This window comes from Neoarius graeffei, chromosome 15 (genome assembly GCF_027579695.1).
Source record: "Neoarius graeffei isolate fNeoGra1 chromosome 15, fNeoGra1.pri, whole genome shotgun sequence".
Classification (NCBI taxonomy): domain Eukaryota; kingdom Metazoa; phylum Chordata; class Actinopteri; order Siluriformes; family Ariidae; genus Neoarius; species Neoarius graeffei.
The window spans coordinates 19802396-19830269 of NC_083583.1; the positions used below are offsets into that span (position 1 = coordinate 19802396).

The 27874-nt window shown below is 40.4% G+C and overlaps 1 protein-coding gene across 1 annotated transcript in view; it reads right to left on the reverse strand.

Moving 5' to 3' along the window:
* Nucleotides 1–27402, reverse strand: part of frmd5b (FERM domain containing 5b) — a 57426-nt gene extending 30024 nt beyond the window's left edge. The window contains exons 1-10 of the mRNA XM_060940442.1: nt 27298–27402; nt 15743–15847; nt 15261–15303; nt 14976–15054; nt 10124–10221; nt 8838–8961; nt 8500–8587; nt 8248–8336; nt 8099–8162; nt 5771–5862 (exon numbers count right to left, since the gene is read on the reverse strand). Coding sequence (XP_060796425.1) covers nt 5771–5862; nt 8099–8162; nt 8248–8336; nt 8500–8587; nt 8838–8961; nt 10124–10221; nt 14976–15054; nt 15261–15303; nt 15743–15847; nt 27298–27402 — 887 coding nt within the window. The remainder of the gene's footprint in view (nt 1–5770; nt 5863–8098; nt 8163–8247; nt 8337–8499; nt 8588–8837; nt 8962–10123; nt 10222–14975; nt 15055–15260; nt 15304–15742; nt 15848–27297) is intronic.
* Between the last annotated feature and the right edge of the window lie 472 nt (nt 27403–27874).

Below are 27874 nucleotides of genomic sequence, written 5' to 3' on the forward strand. Positions count from 1 at the left end.
TTCTCCGTTTTAGCCTTTTTTTATTTTTTACTTATTTTATTTTTTTACTCAGTAACGGTTGTGATGTAAAATGTACCGAAGTACACTACTTAAAAGAAAACATACTTAAGTAAAAGTAAAAGTACACTCTTTAAAAATTACTTGAAAAAGTATAAGTACACAAAAAAGCTACTCAAGTACAGTAACGTGAGTAATGTAATTCGTTACTTTCCACCTCTGGTTTTTTCTTTCCATCATTCTGGTAGAGGTTGATCTTGGTTTCATCTGTCCAAAGAATGCTCTTCCAGAACTGTGCTGGCTTTTTTAGATGTTTTTTAGCAAAGTCCAATCTAGCCTTTTTATTCTTGAGGCTTATGAGTGGCTTGCACCATGCAGTGAATCCTCTGTATTTACTTTCATGCAGTCTTCTCTTTATGGTAGATTTGGATATTGATATGCCTACCACCTGGAGAGTGTTGTTCACTTGGTTGGCTGTTGTGAAGGGGTTTCTCTTCACCATGGAAATTATTCTGCGATCATCCACTACTGTTGTCTTCTGTGGGCGTCCAGGTCTTTTTGGATTGATGAGTTCACCAGTGCTTTCTCAGGATGTACCAAACTGTAGATTTTGCCACTCCTAATATTGTAGCAATTTCTCTGATGGGTTTTTTCTGTTTTCGCAGCTTAAGGATGGCTTGTTTCACCTGCATGGAGAGCTCCTTTGACCGCATGTTTTCTTCACAGCAAAATCTTCCAAATGCAAGCACCACACCTCAAATCAACTCCAGGCCTTTTATCTGCTTAATTGAGAATGACATAACGAAGGAATTGCCCACACCTGCCCATGAAATAGCCTTTGAGTCAATTGTCCAATTACTTTTAGTCCCTTTAAAAACAGGGTGGCACATGTTAAGGAGCTGAAACTCCTGAACCCTTCATCCAATTTTAATGTGGATACCCTCAAATGAAAGCTGAAAGTCTGGACTTTATGTCCATGTCCATTATATAACTATAACTTGAATATGTTTCAGTAAACAGGTAAAAAAACAAAATTTGTGTCAGTGTCCAAATATATATGGACCTAACTGTATACACCAAAAAACACAAAGGTAGGTTGAAAATTATTTTGCCTGTTCAATGATTCATTATATTTATAATGTATATCCTACGAATCAATGCCTTGATATATAAAAATAAATCAATATCAAATACAAGTGTGTATCTTTTATAAATGGGGTTAGCTTATCTAATGTAGCATGTTGGGGAGAATCATAGTATCATATCTATATTTCTGATAAAAAATTTTAGGTATGATACCATGTATAACTCTCCTACTTATTGCTCATTTCACAGGGGGACGGGGGGAATTGCTGGCATGTGCCGCGTGGGAGCGTCTGCCCAAATTTTTTAGGCCGAGATGAACTTATAGTTTTTGATTTAAAAAAATTTTTCAATATGTAATGCCCATTGTACATGCCTGTTCTTTAATTCAAAATCACCATCTTGATCTTCAAATTGAGCATATGGTATCTGTATTACATTATACAACATCCTGTCCAGATAAAACCTAGTTAGTACACACAACAGTTGAAAGGGAAGTGATAAGTGATGTTGAACGTTGCCTGCTTAATATGCAACACCTCCTGCTACCATGATAACATCAGAAGAAAGCTTAAGAGAATTACATGATAGAACTTTTTTCTGGTTTGCACTTCATTTTAAAGGATTAGAGTATTCAAAGACATGAATAGCAAAAATGCAGAAATATAATACTGTAGAGCTCGTTTATATTAAAAGGTGCATTGATTTTTTTGAAATCATCAAATGTGAATTGATTAAAAACAAGTCTCTTGTACCATATTAATCATTTTCACCTGGTAGTCCACCAAGAAGGGGAATTTATTTCCAAATAAATTGCAACTTTTTGCTGATAAAATTAATGGTTTTGGGGTAAAAAAAAAAAAATAGCCAAAAATCATTAGCTCCTGCCCCCTGGGCCCCCACCGGGGCTCTGCCCCTGGGCCCCGCTGGGTGCCTGCGGCCCCCAAACCCCGGCTTTTTTCAGACTTTTTTAATATTTTTCATTCTCATCCCTGCAACGTCCTAACAAGCTGGAAAAAGAATTTCTCTCTACTGTAATTTATATGTAACAAATAAATGCTTCTTCTAAAGGATCTAAAGGATCTGGTTCATCATGACAATGCCCTTGTGCACAAAGCAAGGTCCATAAAGCCAAGGTTGATGTGGGAGAAAAAGAAAAGCCTACACAGAGACCTGACCTCAACCCCACGTGACTTTGGTAAAAGATCTTCTCATACATGTGCATGGGAAAGTATCCCGGTGATTCTTACCATCCCTGGTGGTTATCTGGGGCTCACAAAACCACACTAGTGTTCTGCATCAGTCTTCCTAGTGGGGACTACAAGCACCTAATACTTTTTCATTGATTGATTGATTGATTGATTGATTGATCGACAACTGTTGAACTACGATCATTTGCAAAACATTCTGTGCTATTCTTTCTAAAGTTTTTTCTCCTTCTTAATGAGCTTTTCCTCACTGCCACCAATCTTGGTTTGCTCATTGAGTCTTAAGGCATAGACTGACTGCAAAAGTTGTTTTTGCATTGTAAAAAGCATTATAAAAATGAAACTAAATTGTATTCTATACATTTATTCATACCTCAGATATATAGAATGTAGAGAAACAGTATTTCCAGTACTGTGCAAAGTCTTAGGCATATGCAAAGAAATGCTGTAAAGCAAAGATGCCTTCAAAAATAATGAAATGAAATACTTCTACATTAAAAAAAATATAAAGAGCAATAAACAGTAATAAACTAAACAAAGTCAGTATTTGCTGTGACCCTTTGCTTTAAAAAATGAGAAGTCTCAGGTCCAGTTTGTGTAGTTTTATAAGGAAATTGTCGGGTACATTTTACTGAGCATCATGGAGAACCAGCCACAGTTCTCTTGGAGACATGCTTCTTTTTTGCATGCAAAACTCATCAGTCTTCATTTTTTACCAACATACATTTTTCTGTGACATTTCATCTTTAGTTGGAAAAGGTATGTATGAAAATTATATATACATATATATATATATATATATATATATATATATATATATATATATATATATAGCGCTGTCGCCTCACAGCAAGAAGGTCCGGGTTCGAGCCCCGTGGCCAACGAGGGCCTTTCTGTACGGAGTTTGCATGTTCTCCCCGTGTCCGCGTGGGTTTCCTCCGGGTGCTCCGGTTTCCCCCACAGTCCAAAGACATGCAGGTTAGGTTAACTGGTGACTCTAAATTGACCGTAGGTGTGAATGTGAGTGTGAATGGTTGTCTGTGTCTATGTGTCAGCCCTGTGATGACCTGGCGACTTGTCCAGGGTGTACCCCGCCTTTCGCCCATAGTCAGTTGGGATAGGCTCCAGCTTGCCTGCGACCCTGTAGAAGGATAAAGCGGCTAGAGATAATGAGATGAGATGATATATATATATATATATATATATATATATATATATATAGCGCTGTCGCCTCACAGCAAGAAGGTCCAGGTTCGAGCCCCGTGGCCAACGAGGGCCTTTCTGTACGGAGTGTGCATGTTCTCCCCGTGTCCGCGTGGGTTTCCTCCGGGTGCTCCGGTTTCCCCCACAGTCCAAAGACATGCAGGTTAGGTTAACTGGTGACTCTAAATTGACCGTAGGTGTGAATGTGAGTGTGAATGGTTGTCTGTGTCTATGTGTCAGCCCTGTGATGACCTGGCGACTTGTCCAGGGTGTACCCCGCCTTTCGCCCGTAGTCAGCTGGGATAGGCTCCAGCTTGCCTGCAACCCTGTAGAACAGGATAAAGCGGCTAGAGATAATGAGATGAGATATATATATATTAGACACTGCCTAAAAGCAGAGCTCCTGATGAGTGTATGAGCAAAATATTTGCAAGGGCACAAAATCAACCTGGCTATAATAAAAATATTATAGCATATGAACCATCAAATTGTGTAGTGTATTGTATTTCACATTAATAAATTGCTGCATTGTCTTGTGTCAGTGATACCAACAAGACCGTTAATGATGGCGTAGCTCACTCCGGCCCTGTCTAGTCCAGAAGGAACGATCTAAAGTGGGCCACCTTGTGCAATAAATGTTGCAAGCTATATATACTATATACAAGCTATCTATAGAAGCTATATACACCCTAGAAAAAGCTACTTATTTGCCAGAAAGAATCCAAAACAGTGAGGAATTGACCGAGAAGAAGTAATTTTTGAACTGCTCATTAAGGATTAGCTTGTGCATAACTTCATTAATAATTATAATTAAGCAAATCTAGGTTGAAGTTATATGCACCCTAGGTACCCCTACCTTCATGCCAGAAAGAATCAAAATCGGTGAAGAATTGAGAGAGAAGAAGCAATTTGTGTGGAAATTGCTCGTTAGGGCTTATTTACTCCATATCTTCATTATTAATTGCAATTATGCAAATTTAGGTAGATGCTATATGCGCCCCAGGCAGACCTACCTTCCTGCCAAAAATAATAAAAATCGGTGAAGAATTGAGAGAGAAGAAGCGATTCTCGTGAAATGTGGATAACGCCAGACGGATGACAGACGCCGGACAACACATGATGGAATAAGCTCATCAGCTGTCAGCCAGATGTGCTAATAATGAGATACGCTTCACAGTTATGAATATACATTTATTCCTTTCTTTGAAACCGCATGCCATGCACCAGAAACAACACCACGACATTTATTATGGTGTGACTCTGCTGGGTGCCTGATGGACAGCAGTGAACCAACGCTTTCATTTTACATCATTACTATATAGTTCCAATCCATTATCAAACTTGATATGTCAAACAGTTGCCTGGTTACATCTGTCACATCCACTTACGTTGGCGCTCGGAGCGCAGCTGCAGACTGCAAGGCGTACGTGTGCCATTAGGACTAACTACCATGCACCTGTTCCTGATCAGAGCGCAATCACAGCACATACATATAAGGACTCTAAGTAACACACAGACTTTGCGAAAGCCTTGTATTTTGTATCGCTTTTCTGGTTTTGACTGTTTGTGTTTTTGAGCTGTGAGTATTGTATTACCTCTGATATCCTGTCTGTGCCTCACTCAACCACTGGCTGTTATTCGACTCTACCTTTATCTTTGTTTTGGATCTGTTTGCTAGCATGTTTTCAATAAAACTCTTCCTGCAATTGCATTCATCTACCGCCCTTACAAGACAGAAACTGTCAATTGTCCAAGAAGTTAGTGGACTAATAAAACTGTTTTAACTAGTTTTATATGAAACTGTCGTGAATATTTTCCGTGAAATGTGTTAGTAAATAATCCTACGTTATTTTTTAAAAAGTAAATTAAAAATAAGCACTGGATAAAAACCCATCTCTCTTATGTAAATAAAGATGCAAATTTTGTTGACCGGTGGTCAAGTGTATGAGATACGTTGCCTTGCACTTATGGTTGGGTTCCCTGAGGTGGTACATGTTCCTTGTTTGTATGTAAGTACATACAGACATCTTACGGTCAAGCCATCAAAAATCAGGTCGATGCATTACCGTATTGTCTTAAGTGGGGAGCTCCGCTACTACTCAGTGGTGCAGAATTAATAAACATCTATAAAAAATCTGTAATAAAAATATAGGGTGTCTAATACTTTTGCACAGTGCTGTGTGTTAGCCTTATTTTTATTATTTAGTATTTATGTATTTATTAAATAATAGCCTTAATTTGGGTCTTTGGAAAGATGATCATGCTCAGCGGTGACTTACTGGTAGAAAGCCTGGTTCTCTACTCCGCACTTCCACAGGTGCTTACAGGCTTCAGGCGTTGGTGCAAAGTAGGTCAGGATGATATTATGATCCTGAGTGAAGGAAAGAGGAGACAGATCAAGACGTGAATAGGGATACACCGTTCCAATTTTGGACAGAAAAGCTGGATGGATATTGTAGCAGATTTGAGACATTTCTGATTCTCTAAAATTAATGCATGTGATGTTAACCGACACACTAAGTGTTCACTAAACATAGGAAATATCTTTTTTTAAGCTTTCAGCCATCATATCTCTCATGTATTACATCAAAAAAATTTGACATTTGGTTCAGTTAACAGGAGGATGTCAGTATTTCAGTACTGGCTGCCATTACCCGATTGAAAATAGAAGAAGTGGGCTTGGTGCATGTCTATATGTGTGTCTGACAGTTAAATTATAAAGCAGCGGCATCTGATTGTATCCAGCCAGTGTGTGAAGGTTTTCATTCCAATCAAACAGCAATCACACTAGATTGAACCACTGAGCTTGGTCTTTAGTTAACTACTGTATTATTTGTATCCTGCAAGTCTCTTGGGGCATGTCTCTATTAACAACACATCTAGCCACTGGGATTGTTGCCCATTCCTCAAGGCAAAACTGCTCCAACTCCTTCAAGTTAGATGGGTTGCGTTGGTGTACAGCAGTCTTCATGTTATGCCACAGATTCTCAATTGGATTGAGGTCTGGGCTTTGACTAGGCCATTCCAAGACATTTAAATGTTTACCTTTAAACCATGCCAGTGTAGCTTTAGCAGTATGTTTAGGGTCATTGTCCTGCTGGAACGTGAACTTTCATCCCAGTCTCAAACCTCTGGCCAACTCATCTTGCCTTCAGTCCTGACCAGCTTTCCTGTCCTTGCAGATGAAAAACATCCCCACAGCATGATGCTGCCACCATCAGGCTTCACTGTAGGAATGGTGTTCTCAGGGTGTTGGGTTTGCACCACACATGGCATTTCCCATGATGGCCAAAAAGATCAATTTTAGTCTCATTTGACCAGAGAATCTTCTTCCATGTGTTTGGGGAGTCTGGCACATGCTGTTGGGCAAACTCCAAACATGTTTTCTGAAGCAATGACTTTTTTTCTGGCCACTCTTCCATAAAGCCCTGCTCTGTGGAGTATACGGCTTAAAGCGGTCCTATGGACAGATACTCCCATCTCCGCTGTGGATCTTTGCAGCTCCTTCAGTGTTATCTTTGGTGTCTTTGTTGCATCTCTGATTAATGCCGTCCTTGCTCGGTCTGTGAGTTTTGGTGAGCAGCCTTCTCTTGTCAGGTTTGTAGTGGTGAGATATTCTTTCCATTTTGCTATAATGGATTTAATGATGCTCTGTGGGATATTTTTGTGGGATATCCCAAAGTTTGGGATATTTTTTTATAACCCAACCCTTTGTCTCTGACCTGTTTGGAGTGCGCCTTGGTTTTCATGTTGCTTGCTTGCAGAGTCAGGGTCCTTCCAGAACAGGTTGATTTATACAGACATCATGTGACAGATCATGTGACACTTTGATTGCACACAGCTGGATCTTAATCAACTAATTATGTGACTTATGAAGTGAATTGGTTGGAGCAGCTCTTATTTAGGGGTTTCATACGAAAGGGGGTGAATACGTATGCACACTCCAGATTTCTGTTTTTTCATCTTAATTATTGTTTGTGTCGCAATAAAACAACAATTTGCACCTTTAAAGTGGTAGGCATGTTGTGTAAATCAAATGGTGCTAACCCCCCCAACAATCCATTTAATTCCAGCTTTTAATGCAACAAAACAGGGCAAACACCAAGGGGGATAAATACTTTTGCAAGACTCTGTACTTGGCTGACATTAGCACCTCCAGCCACACCAGCCCTTTGTGGATTAGATTAGATTAGATTAGATTAGATTAGATTAGATTAGATTAGATTAGATTAGATTAGATTAGATTAGGATTAGATTAGATTAGATTAGATTAGATTAGATTAGATTAGATTAGATTAGATTAGATTAGACAGGCCTGTTATATGGGAAATATTATGAATCCAGAAAAAAAAGAGTTCCATGAATACTTCAGTCCTGGAGGACAGGCATCATTTGGTGATTTGCACATTCCAATAACGTCGAAACCTGGTAATTAAGCTGAGTTAGGTGTTTTTGAGCAGCGAGATCATTAACTTGTGCTGGATTCTGTCCCTGCAGGACTGTAGCTGGTCATCCTTGCCATAGAAAAAATTTAACTGAGTATGACATTTATGGAAAGTCTTATCATAAGGTTTCTTTATCATGTTATCATTCTTATATATGCTTACTTCCTGTTGGTTTGCATAAATGTGGAACGTTTTCCCCTCGAACTTCATTTTGGTGACCTCATTCCTGTTGATGAACAGTGGACAGTTATCTACAGTGACACACACACACCGATAATGTAAATGCAATACGACAGATTTCTCCAACTGACCATTTGAGGAAATGAACTCGACGGTTTCCTTGAAGCACCACAAAGCCAGATGGGGTGAAACCCAAAAATGCAGCATTTCCTGACACATCCTGCGTAATAAATAAATAAGTAAGTAAGTAAGTAAGTAAGTAAGTAAGTAAGTAAGTAAGGGTTACTATGTTGGTATGTGTTTCAAACTGCGATTGGTTACTCCGAAGATGGACCTCAGAGTATGCTATTAAAAATGTAGTATAAAATATATATGATATTGACCTTACAAGGGTGTGGATCAACTCCATACATATCCAAAGTCTGAGCCTTCCTTAAGAAATTCAGCTCGGCGGTCTCAGGAGTCTGGCCTCTGTTAAAATGCAAGAGTGATATATAAATGGTCACACACATATCAAATATAGCACATAAATAAAAGAAATACATTTCAAGTGGCTTTAAAAAAAAATCCTGAGAAGATCCTCAGAGCTCTGCCTCAGTCAGACACGAGTCTCCTGAGATCCATCTGTAGTCTTTTATTTTATGAACACCATTCTATTAATGAACAGGGCTTATCGAGAGACAAATATAGAGCTTAATTATAACCATAATTATGTTCTTACATTAGCTCGGTTTTGTGAATCTCAGCAATGCGGCGTTCAAGGCGTTCAGAGTGCTTGGGGAAGAACTGGAATTTGGAGCTGTAGCCTTCTGGATGCTTCTCTGGAGTGTAGTCTCCAGTTTCAGCTAGATGAGCAAGAAAAGATTGAGAAAAATCTCCTATAAATACATTGTATGACACAGTATTGGCTGCCTCCACTTCATATAATTCTGATAAACTAGGAAGTGTAATAGATTACTATTGTCCAAAATCAAAATCAGGACTGAGAGATTCCAAATAAGAATTTTAAACCATTTTAAATAGAGATAAATAGTATCTTTCTGGGATTTTTTTTTAAATTAATTGATTAATTAATTCACAAAACTCAGTTTTGTTAAACCATGTGAGTGTGGAATAAACCTAAAGTCAAATTCAAAGTCAAACTATTACTTTCTTTTCATCCCAAGAGACCACAATACCAAATGAATACCTTTAAACACATGGGTCATTCTAAAATTCAAGGTACATTTTGCGTCTCCGAGATAAACCTTTTGTTCTTTTCCACAAAATAAATCTTTATTGAATCAGTTTTGAACAATAATGCAAATTATGACAAACTTTCACTAATAACGATGCTTGATGTACATTTTAGACACAATTTATCCATAAAACATTAACTCAATGACTCCCACCCCTCCCCCCACATTATTGACTGCCTTCGACTCCTGATTCATCCATTCAACTCGAATAAACATGAAGTGATTCAGTCTAACAATCTGTTTTTTGGGGCTTAATCTATTAACTGTCATAAAATCAATTGCATAGAAAGTCTATTTTCTGTATTTTGTGAAATTTCAGTCATAATTTTTTTTTATTTATCTGTACCAGTGTTCTTGTCAACTCTGTTAACTCTGTTATAAAACCGCATACAATCCGCAAAGCCTTTTAATAACACGTATGACATGATTAAAATCCATAAAACTCTGTTCTTATACATGCCATGCGGTAGCTAGTTTGAGATTAGAATGTGGAGATACAATAAGACACAAAATGGGGGGAGGACACGTCAACTCTGTTATCATCAGTTCTGTTGATGGATTGCCCAGTTTAACAATAAACAGAGTTGTCGACGACTAATTTTTTGTTTTCTTTCAACACTTGAAATGTACCCGCAATTATAAAATGGGCCACAAACACTCAGTGGAATTATTCTTTCCTACTGAAGTTTGATATGAAATGTATTTCTGTACCAGCATCACGTCCCAGGCATTACAGCAAACTTCAAAACCTGTCCCTAGATGTTTTTACCTTGTAGAATATAAGCAGCCAGCAGGGCAGCATCAGAGCTCTTGCATAGCAGTCGGCCATGGTACAAATCTCTCTTAATCTGCAAAAAGACCAAATATCTGAAAACAACATCAATAAAAACATTGTTAGATCAGTTTAATGCACATATTGTATTTTTGGTCCCAGTTATACTAGAAATGTTACATTCAGCTGAGATTTTGTTATGATGTACATTAGGGTTACATTAATGTTTCTTTAACTGACATTATTTAACACTAATTAACATGAACAAACCAGAAAGTTCAACATTAATACAGTGTGAGACTATATTAATTGACTTAATTAATAAATAAATAAATAGATAGACAGACAATCAGGGCTTAATGGCTAGAAAACCAGCTTTGGGACCATGGCTTAATGGTTAGAGAAGCAGCTGTGGGACCTGGTTCGATTCCCTGGACCAGCATGAATGGCTGAAGTGCCCTTGAGCAAGGCACCTAATCCCAAACTGCTCCCCAGGCTGCTCTGGGTGTGTTGTAAGTCACTCTGGATAAAAGTGTCTGCTAAACACCATTAATGTAATGTGACGTAATGTAATCAACACCTGCAGTAACCAATATTTACACCATCAACAAGTAAACTGCCGAAATCCTAATAATTACACCTGGAGTTCAGTAAATTATCACCATACTGTCATTGAATTTTTGCTCATTTATGTGATTTTTAGTCAAATTTAATATTACATGACATTGCAGGCATTTAGCAGACACTCTTATCCAGAGCAACATACAACACACCCAGAGCAGCCTGGGGAGCAGTAGGGGATTAGGTGCCTTGCTCAGCTATTCCTGCTACTCTAGGGAATCAAACCGATGACCTTTTGGTCCCCAAAGCTGCTTCTCTAACCATTAGGCCATGGCTTCCCCCTGTTAATAAACTGTTAATGCAACTGTATTACTAAACATTTAAACATACATCAATTTGTACGTGTTCAAACATTACTTATATTTTATTAACGCTAATGTTCATGGTTTTCTAATTAACAATTATTCGCCGAAGCTTGAGGTGGATAATTGTTTGAGTATAAATACACAGGTGATTTTTTTTTTAAATCATATATTTTTTAAAATTATTTATTTCAGTCTTCAAAAGCAGCACATAAATTGTAATGTGCGCAGACTTGTGTCACTTATCTATGCCGAGTCACATAAAATACTTTGTTTTGAAATAAATAAAATAAATCACAATTCCACCTTACCTTTAAATAGTTTTAGACCAAACTTCGCAGCATCTTTAGTGCTTTTAGGAACAGCATTTTCTTTCATCATTTGTAATTCTTCCTCACTTACGGTGACAAAGCGATTGGCCGCCGTTTTGCCGAGTCGCTCGAGGTGATTATCGAGAAACAGTCCGAATCTCTCGACCAATCAGTGCACGTGATTTCCAGTAATCACCTCTGTATTGATACTAATGTTAATTACACTACAGTTCAAAAGTTTGGGGTCACCCAGACAATTTTGTGTTTTCCATGAAAAGTCACACTTTTATTTACCACCATAAGTTGTAAAATGAATAGAAAATATAGTCAAGACATTTTTCTGGCCATTTTGAGCATTTAATCAACCCCACAAATGTGATGCTCCAGAAACTCAATCTGCTCAAAGGAAGGTCAGTTTTATAGCTTCTCTAAAGAGCTCAACTGTTTTCAGCTGTGCTAACATGATTGTACAAGGGTTTTCTAATCATCCATTAGCCTTCTGAGGCAATGAGCAAACACATTGTACCATTAGAACACTGGAGTGAGAGTTGCTGGAAATGGGCCTCTATACACCTATGGGACCGACTAGTGGCCTAGTGGTAGCATGTCCGCCTCGAGATCGTGAGTTCTATTCACGGTCGGGTCATACCAAAGACCATCATAAAAATGGTACCTACCGCCATCTGGCAAGGCACGCTGCAATACAGATGTGCATGGGGAGTTCAACTCTCGTGGTTACCAGAGGACTTGCCCCCCACTGTAACCCTAGCTATGTAATAGGCGAGAGGCCGAGGGCTATGGAAACGGAGATCGGCGCCGCCTGATGCGCCACATACAGGTTGGGCCTGGTTAGTACTTGAGTGGGAGACTGCCTAGGAATACCAGGTACTGTAAGGCGTGGGAAGGACTTTGACTTTTTGATACACCTATGGAGATATTGCACCAAAAATCAGACATTTGCAGCAAGAATAGTCATTTACCACATTAGCAATGTATAGAGTGGATTTCTGATTAGTTTAAAGTGATCTTCATTGAAAAGAACAGTGCTTTTCTTTCAAAAATAAGGAAATTTCAAAGTGACCCCAAACTTTTGAACGGTAGTGTATATCACGGTGCTCCTGAGTTCTCGAAAGTGATTGGTCGAAAGCTACTGACTCATTGTTCTCTAATATCAATTCAGACCGTAGTTTCAGCTATAATTCAAATCACAGGTTTATATGAATGCGCATGTTCTATATGTACACTGTAAATGTTTCTGTAGTAAACACTCATTAACAGAGACTTGTATCGCAGACACTGCTCATAATCTAAGCCTAATAATAAACATAATTTGAAAAACAAAGAAATACATATAATCATTGATACTGTAAAGGTTTCTGGGTGGATTTATTGATCATGGGAGGAATCGATAAATTCCTTCTGAGAGACGGAGGACTTTGTGCTTTACATTTTCTCTGTAACATGAGAAGCTGTGTTTCTTTGTATTATTAACTTCATGAGAAAGAAATAAAGTAATGCTGCTGATGGAACAACTGAATGCTGCTATAACATACAGTAAGTGATAACAGATCCTAAGTTGTCGTGTGGATGTTCTACAACATGCAACTATAAATGGATAAAAGATCAATGAAGATGCATAATGTATTAATAAATGTAAAAATAAATTACCATTGTTGGCATATTGCTGTGGTATAAGAGGAATAAAATGCTCCAGGATGTGCTGTTATACAACCTCGATTCCAAAAAAGTTGGGACAAAGTAGAAATTGTAAATAAAAACGGAATGCAATGATGTGGAAGTTTCAAAATTCCATATTTTATTCAGAATAGAACATAGATGACATCAAATGTTTAAACTGAGAAAATGTATCATTTAAAGAGGAAAAATTAGGTGATTTTAAATTTCATGACAACAACAAATCTCAAAAAAGTTGGGACAAGGCCATGTTTACCACTGTGAGACATCCCCTTTTCTCTTTACAACAGTCTGTAAACGTCTGGGGACTGAGGAGACAAGTTGCTCAAGTTTAGGGATAGGAATGTTGACCCATTCTTGTCTAATGTAGGATTCTAGTTGCTCAACTGTCTTAGGTCTTTTTTGTCGTATCTTCTGTTTTATGATGCGCCAAATGTTTTCTATGGGTGAAAGATCTGGACTGCAGGCTGGCCAGTTCAGTACCCGGACCCTTCTTCTACGCAGCCATGATGCTGTAATTGATGCAGTATGTGGTTTGGCATTGTCATGTTGGAAAATGCAAGGTCTTCCCTGAAAGAGACGTCGTCTGGATGGGAGCATACAGTATGTTGCTCTAGAACCTGGATATACCTTTCAGCATTGATGGTGTCTTTCCAGATGTGTAAGCTGCCCATGCCACACGCACTAATGCAACCCCATACCATCAGAGATGCAGGCTTCTGAACTGAGTGCTGATAACAACTTGGGTCGTCCTTCTCCTCTTTAGTCCGAATGACACGGCGTCCCTGATTTCCATAAAGAACTTCAAATTTTGATTCGTCTGACCACAGAACAGTTTTCCACTTTGCCACAGTCCATTTTAAATGAGCCTTGGTCCAGAGAAGACATCTGCGCTTCTGGATCATGTTTAGATACGGCTTCTTCTTTGAACTATAGAGTTTTAGCTGGCAACGGCGGATGGCACGGTGAATTGTGTTCACAGATAATGTTCTCTGGAAATATTCCTGAGCCCATTTTGTGATTTCCAATACAGAAGCATGCCTGTATGTGATGCAGTGCCGTCTAAGGGCCCGAAGATCACGGGCACCCAGTATGGTTTTCCGGCCTTGACCCTTACGCACAGAGATTCTTCCAGATTCTCTGAATCTTTTGATGATATTATGCACTGTAGATGATGATATGTTCAAACTCTTTGCAATTTTACACTGTCGAACTCCTTTCTGATATTGCTCCACTATTTGTCGGCGCAGAATTAGGGGGATTGGTGATCCTCTTCCCATCTTTACTTCTGAGAGCCCCTGCCACTCCAAGATGCTCTTTTTATACCCAGTCATGTTAATGACCTATTGCCAATTGACCTAATGAGTTGCAATTTGGTCCTCCAGCTGTTCCTTTTTTGTACCTTTAACTTTTCCAGCCTCTTATTGCCCTTGTCCCAACTTTTTTGAGATGTGTTGCTGTCATGAAATTTTAAATGAGCCAATATTTGGCATGAAATTTCAAAATGTCTCACTTTCGACATTTGATATGTTGTCTATGTTCTATTGTGAATACAATATCAGTTTTTGAGATTTGTAAATTATTGCATTCCATTTTTATTTACAATTTGTACTTTGTCCCAACTTTTTTGGAATCGGGGTTGTAGAAAAATGGTCAAAGCTTTGTGTCGGGACGCATTATACAACCCTGTCACTGAATATTTTCCCATAACCCATTCTTAGTGGTTTATTCCTTACTATGGTAGAGCAAACGTAATGTAAAGCAGTACCATAATTTTAATATAATGGAAAAAAAACATAAAATATGCAAGATATGGATCAAGTTTTTAATGATGATGACGACGATGATGATGGTGATGATGATGATGATGGTGATGATGATGATGATGATGATGATTTAGGTCACAGTGGACTGAAGCACCTGGTGATCTCCTCTTTGAGAGCAGCAGGATCAGGGGGATAGAACTTCACCCGTAAACACATAATGAATGGTGGTTGCGCTAGAGTAAAAAAAAAAAAGAAAGAAAGAAAAGAAAAAAGAGCAAAACCGGATAACAGAGTTATATCTAGAGTTTCCAAATGATCAGGTTTTGCAGAACAATTGATATCACAGAACCAACATATTGTCTTTCACAGTCCTCCAAAGCCACAGTACATATCAGGAAGTAACTTTGGAAATGATGGTACAGTGAAAAGTCAAACTTACATCTCATCTGTTTGGAAATTGGCTTGTTTAACTCTAGCCAATGCTGAAATGACAAAGTTCAATATAAATTAGTCATGCTGAGTGTATGAATGCATAAAGCTCCTGTTCCTATATAATTTAATAATACTTGCATATTTATTGCATTGCTCCTTTTACTTATTCATCAGTAAGCATGAAATTGATCCAAGTTTCTCCATGAGCTAGATTTCAACAATTTTGTTGTGTACCACAGAAAATCAGCATAACTGCTATAACTATGACAGCAATTGTTTGAGTATAAGAATATAATAAAATAAAAAGTCTCTGTGCAGCATTTTTTTCCCTCTTGTTGTCTCAAAAAAATTGAAAATTTAATAAAGCTAGCTAGAAACTAAAATCATGAATAATAATCATAGAAAAATAATATATTCATTTCTATTAAACATGTTCATCCATCTTTAAACATGAATGTAGTATTGTACATTTCTTTTACTGTAACTTACCCTCTGTTTCTCTGGATCGACATATCTGATGCCAAAGTAGTCTTTCTCTAATAGACTCAAATGATGGCAAATCTGTTCAAAAAGCCATCGACCCTTTGCGTCCCTCTGTAACATGGACAAAACAAGAGGTTTTTAGGGCACGTAAAGAAAAATATATATATCTAGCTTGAATGACTTACACATTAATCTTCATATTTCACATGAAGATTGATGGTGTTCAAGACACAGTCATGAAATTGTTATGAATTGATTTTTTTTTTTATACTTCTTCCTTTGACGTGTTGGTCTATTTTCACTTTGGTTAATGGGTTGCCACATTACCCAGCGGGCTCTAACATTACCAGTGGGATTTAGCCCTCGCTTTATCTCCACCTAATGAGAGCAATGCAACGACGCTTTAGTCCTTTAGTTTGTCCAGCTCTCTCACCTCCTCATCTGTACACTCACATCAGCTTCCAAAGCTTTATCTTTGATATTAAAGGAACAGTCCACCGTACTTCCATAATGAAATATGCTCTTATCTGAATTGAGACGAGCTGTTCCGTACCTCTCTGAGCTTTGTGCGACCTCCCAGTCAGTCAGACGCAGTCAGACGTGCTGTCACTCCTGTTAGCAATGTAGCTAGGCTCAGCATGGCCAATGGTATTTTTTGGGGCTGTAGTTAGATGCGACCAAACTCTTCCGCGTTTTTCCTGTTTACATAGGTTTATATGACCAGTGATATGAAGCAAGTTCAGTTAAAAAAATTGAAACGTAGCGATTTTCTATGCTATGGAAAGTCCGCACTATAATGACAGGCGTACTAACACCTTCTGCGCGCTTCGGCAGCGCATTGATATCTGAGCTCCGTATCAATGCGCTGCCGAAGCACGCAGAAGGTGTTAGTACGCCTGTCATTATAGTGCGGACTTTCCATAGCATAGAAAATCGCTACGTTTCAATTTGTGTAACTGAACTTGCTTCATATCACTGGTCATATAGACCTATGTAAACAGGAAAAACGTGGAAGAGTTTGGTCGCATCTAACTACAGCCCCAAAAAATACCATTGGCCATACTGAGCCTAGCTACATTGCTAACAGGAGTGACAGCGCGTCTGACTGCGTCTGACTGACTGGGAGGTCGCGCAAACCTCGGAGAGGTACGGAGCAGCTCGTCTCAATTCAGATAAGAGCATATTTCATTATGTAAGTACGGTGGACTGTTCCTTTAATACCACCATCAGGCATCCTGCTCATCATCATATACATCACTAACTAGCTGAGCCAAGTCTCTGTGCAACTGGATTGCATTTAAACTCCAAACTTTATACATTTGGACTTTAAAAGTCAATTGCTACACTGAATTTCTTATTAAAACAATGTCCCAGCAGCAATGTTGCTGGATAACTGTAATTCTGAGTCGATAGAGTAGCTCTTTTGTTTTTCTGAGCAAAAAGCAAAACCTGACTGTTATCCCTTGAAATCTTTTCTCCTAGGTCTCTCTGTGATGTCAGTGAAGCAGAAAATCGTTATCTTTTCACGGGGATTATGAAAGTACAACACAGGCCAACAGATTAGCACCAGAATCACGAAACATATCACAAACATTTCAATATAAACACGTTTATTGTATTTCAGTGTTGCATTTTCCTTTAATAAAGAATCATTTTATCCTGATCAGTAGCTTGGTGGATCCAGAACCTCTCCCAGGGCATAACACACAGTGCAAAACACACACACACACACACAGAGTACATCGTGAGGCAATTTAAATTAGCCGATCCAACTAGTAGCATGTCTTTAGATAATGAACCACCATGCTCTCTATTTATTTAATCTCATCTTAACTAAATTCTATTTTTTTAATGCATTCTCCCCCACATAGATACACCACAATGCTCTCCTGGGACCCGGAGAACACATGGATATTATAGACATTTTCGCTAAACTGTTCAATGACACATTTGCATATGACTTATGTAAGACATTTTAACAGCAAAAACATCCATCCACCCATTATCTGTAGCTGCTTATCCTGTTCTACAGGGTCGCAGGCAAGCTGGAGCCTATCCCAACTGACTACGGGCGAAAGGCGGGGTACACCCTGGACAAGTCGCCAGGTCATCACAGGGCTGACACATAGACACAGACAACCATTCACACTCACATTCACACCTACGGTCAATTTAAAGTCACCAGTTAACCTAACCTGCATGTCTTTGGACTGTGGGGGAAACCGGAGCACCCAGAGGAAACCCACATGGACACGGGGAGAACATGCAAAGTCCACACAGAAAGGCCCCTGTCGGCCGCTGGGCTCGAACCCAAGACCTTCTTGCTATGAGGCGACAGCGCTAACCACTACACCACCATGCCACCCTCAGCAAAACCATGTAATGGGTAATTGTAGCATAATAATAAATCACTGTTATACTGTTCTGTTATGGATTTTTTTAAACTGACTATAAACCATACCAAATGACAGTCAGCTATAATCATTGCATGGGTTCCTGATTGGCTACTCTACTACTAGGCTATCAGCTCATATACCGTGAGTAGAGAAAAACAAATGGCACCACATAGCGCTGTCGCCTCACAGCAAGAAGGTCCGGGTTCGAGCCCCATGGTCGGCGAGGGCCTTTCTGTGCGGAGTTTGCATGTTCTCCCCGTGTCCGCGTGGGTTTCCTCCTGGTGCTCCGGTTTCCCCCACAGTCCAAAGACATGCAGGTTAGGTTAACTGGTGACTCTAAATTGACCGTAGGTGTGAATGTGAGTGTGAATGGTTGTCTGTGTCTATGTGTCAGCCCTGTGATGACCTGGCGACTTGTCCAGGGTGTACCCCGCCTTTCGCCCGTAGTCAGCTGGGATAGGCTCCAGCTTGCCTGCGACCCTGTAGAACAGGATAACGCGGCTAGAGATAATGAGATGAGATGAGATGAGATATATACACACACACACACAGTACTGTGCAAAAGTCTTAGCCACCCTATTGTTGTTGAGTAGAAACTTTCTTAGAGACTTTTATTTTACAACTTCTACATTACAGAACCAGGACAAAAACACTTTAGATTTCCAAACATTAGTTTTCCAGCACAAAATTAAATGTTACAGAAAAATGTTTGTATGTCAGTAAAGAAAGAAGCATATTCTATAAGAGACCACTTTTCAGACAAAAACATCATGAAGGCTACTGGGTTTTGGTGCAAAACTAAGAAGCGAGTGTGACAAATTTTCCAGAAGAACTGTGGCTGGTTCTGTAAGATGCTCAGTAAAACCTACCGTACAGCTTATTTCCTTATAAAACTGCACTCATTGTGCCTGAGACTACTATTTTTTTTTAAAGCAAAGGGTCGTCTCATACCAAATATTGACTTTTTTCATTCATTACTGGTTGCTGATCTTTATGATATTAATCTAGAAAAATTTAATTTCATTATTTCTGAAGGCATCTTTGCTCTACTGCATTTCACTGCATGTGCCTAAGACTTTTGCACAGTTTATATATATATATATATATATATATATATATATGGGCGGCACGGTGGTGTAGTGGTTAGCGCTGTCGCCTCACAGTGAGAAGGTCCTGGGTTCGAGCCCCGGGGCCGGCGAGGGCCTTTCTGTGTGGAGTTTGCATGTTCTCCCCGTGTCCGCGTGGGTTTCCTCCGGGTGCTCCGGTTTCCCCCACAGTCCAAAGACATGCAGGTTAGGTTAACTGGTGACTCTAAATTGACCGTAGGTGTGAATGTGAGTGTGAATGGTTGTCTGTGTCTATGTGTCAGCCCTGTGATGACCTGGCGACTTGTCCAGGGTGTACCCCGCCTTTCGCCCGTAGTCAGCTGGGATAGGCTCCAGCTTGCCTGCGACCCTGTAGAAGGATAAAGCGGCTAGAGATAATGTGATGTGATATATATATATATATATATAAAGGACCTTGCCTGCACAGGCAAGTCCTGCTTCTCTGGAAACTTTGTGTGCTATGCTTAATTTTATGCTACATCATCCAAACGTCACTACAATCTCCAAATTCTTATGTATTATTATCATTATAGAGGGAACGCTCTGTCCGAAGACGTGGCTCCTTCTGATTTCTTCAAATTAACAAAATATCTTTGATTTTAAAATATTAGTCACTATGACATTCGCAGCCTTCATAGCATCGAATGGGAGTGTCTAAGAGAAAATAAATAAATGAATAAAACTTGTGTTTTGTCTTGGGTTGAATCGAAATAATATGTTGGATAATTGTTTCTCTTTTTAAAAAAAAAACTGACTTTTGTGTGTGTGTGTGTGTGTGTGTGTGTGTGCACGCGCGCGCTCGTGTGCGTGCTTGTGGTGGTGTGGGTGTATATATGAGATGGATACAGGGATTGATATCGCTCCTATCAGTGTGGCAGCCACATGCAGTCAGCAATCTTTCAAAAGAAAAAGTGTCACATAACACTAATAAGCATTTTATGTCTAACTGCACCTCTCTGACCTCCTCAATGGCTTAATGAGGACAGGACAGTGCTTGAGGGAATGAAGAGCGGAGAGGAGAGGACAGGCGAGGACAACAGAGGACAGACTTCCCTTTTTTTCATCTCTGCTCTCTACACTCATGTTTTCTCCATCAAGTCCCTCCTTCCTCAGCGTTGTGAGGCTTCAAGAACAGTCTCCATGTCTAGATGACTTTTTATTCTGTCAGAAAAAAAAGCAGGAGCAGCTGGAGACCGATGATGGAATCTGTCTGTTGCCATGGAGACCACAAGCTCACCTTGAATTCCAAGGACAGTGGAATGTCGCGGATGGAGAATGGCATTCCCAACTGCATCAAACAGATGATGTCACTAACACACACAAGCACTCAAACTGATTTATATCACATGAATGTACTCAGTGGTGGCATAAAAGCTCTAGAGTCTAGAATTATCCATGGGGGGAAAAATCCACTTGGGTATGCAGTGTGTTTGTCTGGTCCTGAAAAAATTGAGTAATACAGCATTTATTTTTCTTTAATTTTTAAAACAATTAAACTAGATATGGGTAAATCGTTGATTTGATGTCTGTAGGCATCTGTGAGCTCGTGTATTAGGATAAGGGAAGATTGCGCTTCCCTCTGAGTGAGTTCTGCTGCCCTGTGATGCAGCATGAGCAGCAGTTATTGGATTTTTCACACAACATTAAAATGTCATATATATATAAACACACATTAAGCCATTGTTTCTTAATATTCTGGATATTTTAAGTGAAACAGAAAGAAACAGTCCAACAAAAATACTTTAGTTACTCAGTAAGGAGGAGGCCACAACAAGGCTTTAGCAAATCTTCCAAATATTTACTCATCTCATCTCATCTCATTATCTCTAGCCGCTTTATCCTGTTCTACAGGGTCGCAGGCAAGCTGGAGCCTATCCCAGCTGACTACGGGCGAAAGGCGGGGTACACCCTGGACAAGTCGCCAGGTCATCACAGGGCTGACACATAGAGACAGACAACCATTCACACTCACATTCACACCTACGCTCAATTTAGAGTCACCAGTTAACCTAACCTGCATGTCTTTGGACTGTGGGGGAAACCGGAGCACCCGGAGGAAACCCACGCGGACACGGGGAGAACATGCAAACTCCACACAGAAGGGCCCTCGCCAGCCCCGGGGCTCGAACCCAGGACCTTCTTGCTGTGAGGCGACAGCGCTAACCACTACACCACCGTGCCACCCCAATATTTACTCAATGAACCCTAAATCTTTTCAAAAACATTATATTTCCTTTTCATCGTATAGAGTGTATGTAAGACGTCATCAGGTCCAGACTCACACATTTCTCAAGTCATATATTTGAAAAGAGATATATTTGAATAAGTCTGTGTTATTCCATCCAGTGTAGCACAAACTGCTGAAAAATTTAATGCTGGCTAAAACAGAAAGGTGTCAGAAAGAAAAGAAAAGAAAAGAGTAGCTCTTCTGTGGGATTGGACTATATGGGCCAGCCTTTGTGCCCCATGCGAATCAGTGAGCCTTGGCCGTCCATGACCCTGTCACCGGTTCACCGGTTGTCCTTCCTTGGACCACTTTTGGTAGGTACTAACCACTGCATACCGGGAACACCCGACAAGATGTGCTATTTTGTTCAATGCTCAGACCCAGTCATCTAGCCATCACAATTTGGCCCTTGTCAAAGTCGCTCAGATCCTTACGCTTGCCCATTTTTCCTGCTTCCAACACATCAACTTCAAGAACTGACTGTTCTCTTTCTTGCTGCCTAATATATCCCACCTCTTGACAGGTGCCACTGTAATGCGATCATCAGTGTTATTCACTTTACCTGTCAGTGTTTTTAATTTTATGGCTGATTGGTTTATTTGTGCAATTATCCAATCGGCCAATCACGTGTCGATACAGATACAACTATTTTGGCGAGTCTGTGCCGACTGTCGTCTGTACCTTCAGATTCCTCTTCTTGGCTGTCAGGAGTGGAACCTGATATGTTGCTTACTGTTGTAACCAATCGGCCTCAGAGTTGTTGTGCGTTCTGAGATGCTTTTCTGCTCACCACAGCTTTAAAGAGTGGTTATATGAGTTACCATAACCTTCTGAGCAGCTCAACCCAGTTTGCTCTGAACTCTCTCAAAAACAAAGCATTTCTGCCCCAAGAACTGAATGTTTTTTGTTTTTTCCACACCATTCTTTGCAATCTCTAAAGACTGTTGTGAGTGAAAATCCCAAAAGATCAACAGCTTCTAAAATACTCAAACTAGCACATCTGACACCAAAATCCATGCCACGGTCAAAGTCATACATTAAAAGCTCTTGACCTGTATCTGCATGAATGCATTTGGACAACTGAATAATTGCATGAGTTAGCAGGAGTACAAGTGTTCCTAATAAAGTGGTCAGCGACTGTGCAACACAAGTAAGATGCAGGCTATACCTTAATTTATTTTAAATACAACCCCAATTTTAAAAAAAACCCGGGGCGCTGTGTAAAACATAAATAAAAACAAAATGCAAAGATTTGCAAATCTTTTCAACCTACATATATTCAACTAAATACAATACAAAGACAAGATATTTAATGTTCAAACTGATAAACTTTATTGGGTTTTGTTGTAAGTATACACTCATTCTGAATTTGATGCCAGTAACATGTTCCACAACAGTTGGGACAGGGGCAACAAAAGACTGGGAAAGTTGTGGAATGCTCCAAAACACTACCTCTTTGGAACATTCGACAGGTGAACAGGTTAATTGTAATTGGAAAGGCTCAGTCATTCACAAGCAAGCATGGGATGAGATTCACCAGTTTGTGAAAAACTGCCTGGACAAATAGTCCAATAGTTTAAGAACAATGTTTCTTATCATACAATTGCAAGGAATTTAGGGATTTCATCATCAACAATCCATAATATCATCAAAAGATCCAGAGAATGGGCGGCACGGCGGTGTAGTGGTTAGCGCTGTCGCCTCACAGCAAGAAGGTCCTGGGTTCGAGCCCTGGGGCTGGCGAGGGCCTTTCTGTGCGGAGTTTGCATGTTCTCCCCGTGTCCGCATGGGTTTCCTCTGGGTGCTCCGGTTTCCCCCACAATCCAAAGACATGCAGGTTAGGTTAACTGGTGACTCTAAATTGACCGTAGGTGTGAATGTGAGTGTGAATGGTTGTCTGTGTCTATGTGTCAGCCCTGTGATGACCTGGCGACTTGTCCAGGGTGTACCCCGCCTTTCGCCCATAGTCAGCTGGGATAGGCTCCAGCTTGCCTGCGACCCTGTAGAACAGGATAAAGCGGCTACAGATAATGAGATGAGATGAGATCCAGAGAATCCAGAGACATCTCTAGATGTAAGGGGCAAGGCTGAAAAACAACACTGAATGTCTGTGACCTTCAATCCCTCAGGCGGCACTGCATTAAAAACTGATATGACTGTATCAAGGACATTACTACATGGACTCGGGAACACTACAGAAAACTTTTCGGTAAGTACATTTCATCACTGCATCTACAAATGCAAAGCAAAAGCCATATATCAACAACATCCAGAAACGCCACCAAATTCTTTGGGCCTGAGCTCATCTGAGACAGACTGACAGAAAGTGGAAAAGTATGCTGTGGTCTGATGAGCCCACAGTTCGAACTGTTTTTGGAAATCATGGACATTGTGTACTTCCAGCTGAAGAGAAAAAGGACCATCCAGATTCTGGAGTCCTTCCCACACCATATGGCTGCGCCAATCTCCATTTCTGTAGCCCTCAGCCTCTCACATAGCTAGGGTTACAGTGGGGGGGCTAGTCCTCTGGTAACCACAAGAGTTTGACTCCCCACTCACATCTGTATTGCAGCATGCCTTGCCAGACAGCAGGTACCATTTTTATAATGGTCTTTGGTATGACCCGACCGCGAATAGAACTTGCAATCTCCCAATTGAGAGGCAGACATGCTAACCACTAGGCCAACTCACAGTTAAGCCAGACTGTTACCAGCACAAATTCATAAGCCAGCCTCTGTGATGACATACGGGTGTGTTAGTGCCCATGGCATGGGTAACTTGCACCTCTGTGAAGACACCATTAATGCTGTAAGGTACTTACAGCTTTTGGAGCAACATATGCCGCCATCCAGATGATGTCTTTTTCAGGGATGTTGCTGTTTATTCCTGCAAGACAATGCCAAGCCACATTCTGCACCTGGTACAACAGCGTGGCTTTGGAGTAAAAGAGTTCGGCTGTTAAACTGGCCTGCCTGCCTGCCTCCTATTAAAAATGTGTAGCACAATATGAAGCATGAAATACAACCACGGAGACCCCGGACTGTTGAGCAACGGTGAAGTCATACTGTAGATAAAGCAAGAATTGGAAAAAATTTCATGTTAAAAACTTTAACAATAAGTGTCCTCAGTTCCCAAATGCTTACTGAGTGTTGTTAAAAGAAAAGGTGATGTAACACAGTGGTAAACATGGCCTTGTCCCAACTTTTTTGGAATGTGTTGCAGGCATCAAATTCAGAATGAGTGTATACTTTAAAAAAAAAAAGCAAGAAAGTTTATCAGTTTGGACCATAAATATTTTATCTTTGTATTGTATTCAACAGGTCAAAAAGGATTTGCAAATCATTGCATTCTGTTTTTATTTACGGTTTACACAGTGTCCCAACTTTTTGGGAATTGAGGTTGTAGTAATCATACAATCATACAAGTGTACAATCAGTCTTACTCTTCTAACATACTATTTAGTATGCTAGCCTGATATTTAGGAGATACCCACAGTTTTGTAATGTTTTTTATTAGGTTTTCTGAATAGAACAATTACAATTGATTAGCTTTTTTAATAGAACAATTAATGAATTAGGGCCATGTGGCCCTAAATCCTCCGCTATTTTTTCCTGCTTCACCATGACCCAATTCAAGATACTATGTCATGCATCACGTGGTGGGCTTTCCCCGTTTGTGCAAGGCATTGTGGGATACAAATTTGAAACAGGAGAGAAAAATGGAGGCAGTGAGTGTGCGAATGAAACGTGAAAGACCAACTACAGTAACAGAAAATGAGAAGAAAAGACATTATTATGCGAAGGAAAGGAAACGCAGGACCAAACTAATAAATATCAGCGGTCAGCGAGCACCTCGGTGTGATCAGCTGTTCGTTTAGCGACAGAATGATGGAACTGTCAGTGCACGCTCAAAGGTAAACCTGTAGATGGCAGCAATGCAACACTGTGGATGCCAGCTGCCGTAAAACCCAAAAGAAGAAGAAAAAAGTAAACCTGCGCATGTGCACACCGGACTTCCTCTGTCTGCTTGACTGCGTGAAGCGAGCGATTTCATGCACATTATTTGCTCAGGAATCCCCTCAAATTAAATAACTTCCCAGCCACAAAATGGCCTGATTTTTTTTAGATATTACAGAAATAAACATATATCACAATGACCAAATTTCAGAGGGAACTAAATTTCACCGATTTTATGAAATCGAAAGGCCGTCTAGCTTTAAGTCAGCCATTGCTCAGTAACTACAGAAAAACTTACTGCTCTAAAACTTTTTGCTGTTCCCCTTTTTCTCACATTCTGCATCAGACTGCATCAGTGTGTTGGAAGTACCTGAGGTCAAGTAATAAATATTAATCAACACTGAGTCTTTTCTTATGAATATTCATAGATAAGAGACAGTCTCGAAGAAAATGTTGAGGCAGGAAAAGGCACACTACAATAATTTATTAAAAATAAGGCAACACACACACACACACACACACACACACGCACACACACATTTATATATATAGCCATGAACTGTAATGAGTGAAAATGAAATATGGCACCTTTAAAGGGCCTTGGAAGGACAAGAAGCCAAGAAGGACCATCATAGCGTCGCCCAAATTGTTTTGCTCTTTCACTCGACATGAATTATAGTTAACGGTATGTCAATTATACATTATGATTATAAGATATATACATTAGGGCGGCACGGTGGTGTAGTGGTTAGCACTGTTGCCTTACAGCAAGAAGGTCCTGGGTTTGAGCCCAGCGGCTGGCGAGGGCCTTTCTGTGCGGAGTTTGCATGTTCTCCCCGTGTCCGCATGGGTTTCCTCCGGGTGTTCTGGTTTCCCCCACAGTCCAAAGACATGCAGGTTAGGCTAATTGGTAGCTCTAAATTGACCGTAGGTGTGAATGTGAGTGTGGATGGTTGTTTGTCTCTATGTGTCAGCCCTGTGATGACCTGGCGACTTGTCCAGGGTGTACCCTGCCTCTCGCCCATAGTCAGTTGGGATAGGTTCCAGCTCGCCTGCGACCCTGTAGAACAGGATAAGCGGCTACAGATAATGGATGGATGGATGTGAGTGTGAATGGTTGTTTGTCTCTATGTGTCAGCCCTGCGATGACCTGGTGACTTGTCCAGGATGTACCCCGCCTCTCGCCCATAGTCAGCTGGGATGGGTTCCAGCTCGCCTGCGACCCTGTAGAACAGGATAAATGTCCTCGAACTCTTCATATCCATAATCTGGTACTTAAAGTTCCACCTTCATCAAAGGGTAAACTGATCTAGGAACTAAAATGGCTCAATTCCATAGTAGCACCTTGTATCAAGATGAGTCGCACGTATTACTGCAAATAGCCTATGAAGTAAAACTCAGACTCAGATGTGAGACTTGTATCGCTGGAAGCATGAAAATAGAATCTATCTTGATGTGATGTGATGTTTAAGAAGAAAGCGAGATCTCAGGTCTCCCATGTTGTGTGTGTGTGTGTGTGTGTGTGTGTGTGTGTGTGGAGGAGAAATCTCAGTCTAATGCTGCATGCATGGAAATACAGTGTATGAGCTTTAAGAACTTTAAATTACGAGGTGTCTGACCACACCTCAAGCGTTCCAGCATCACCACAAGACTGACAGACAGACAGACAGACAGACAATCAGAAAGAAAGAAAGAAAGAAAGAAAGAAAGAAAGAAAGCAGCGCGCGTGCGTTCGAACCGCTTGACAGACCGTCTACGTGCACGCGCACAAGACAAGCGCAGGGGATTTGCATCGGTGATGCGCAACATCAGCAACAAAGCAGAGCAGCGTGGGAAAACACGTGTGGCGTAAAAAGCAAACATGTCGCACACCGACCTGTACCGTGCAGGTGTATTCCGTGTCGTCCAGCAGCCGGACAGTGCAGTTGAATTCTCTGTCCAGACTCCGAACACTGCTGCTCAACACCCGACTCAACATCATCCTGCCGCTCACTGGATGCTGGACGCGAACATTAAGCTGGACGCAACATGTCAGTGGGCATGGATCAGCAGCCTACCGCCTCTCTTCAGTGCTCACAGTGCTGCGTGACACAAAGCGTTTGGAGTAGCCGCGATGTGACGCCGATGGATGCCGTGATGATGGTTGCACAATATACAGGACACTCACACGCAGCCTGCTCATATTTATGCGCCAGGGCAGCTCCGGGAGACTGCTTCACACTACAGGTATAACAAGCGCATGAAAAGCGGTGCCTGGAAATACGTCTAATTTATTCAGATTATTAGACAAAAAAAAAAAAAAAGCGTTGAATGATGGTGCAGGGTAAAAGGTTCCTCCGTCTGCGAAGCAGCGCTGCTCGGTGTGCGTCATGCAGGACGAGCGATTTCATTGGCTCGCGGCTTAGTGACTCATTCCTTCAAAGCATGGCTGGTAGCTTTAAAATATATATATA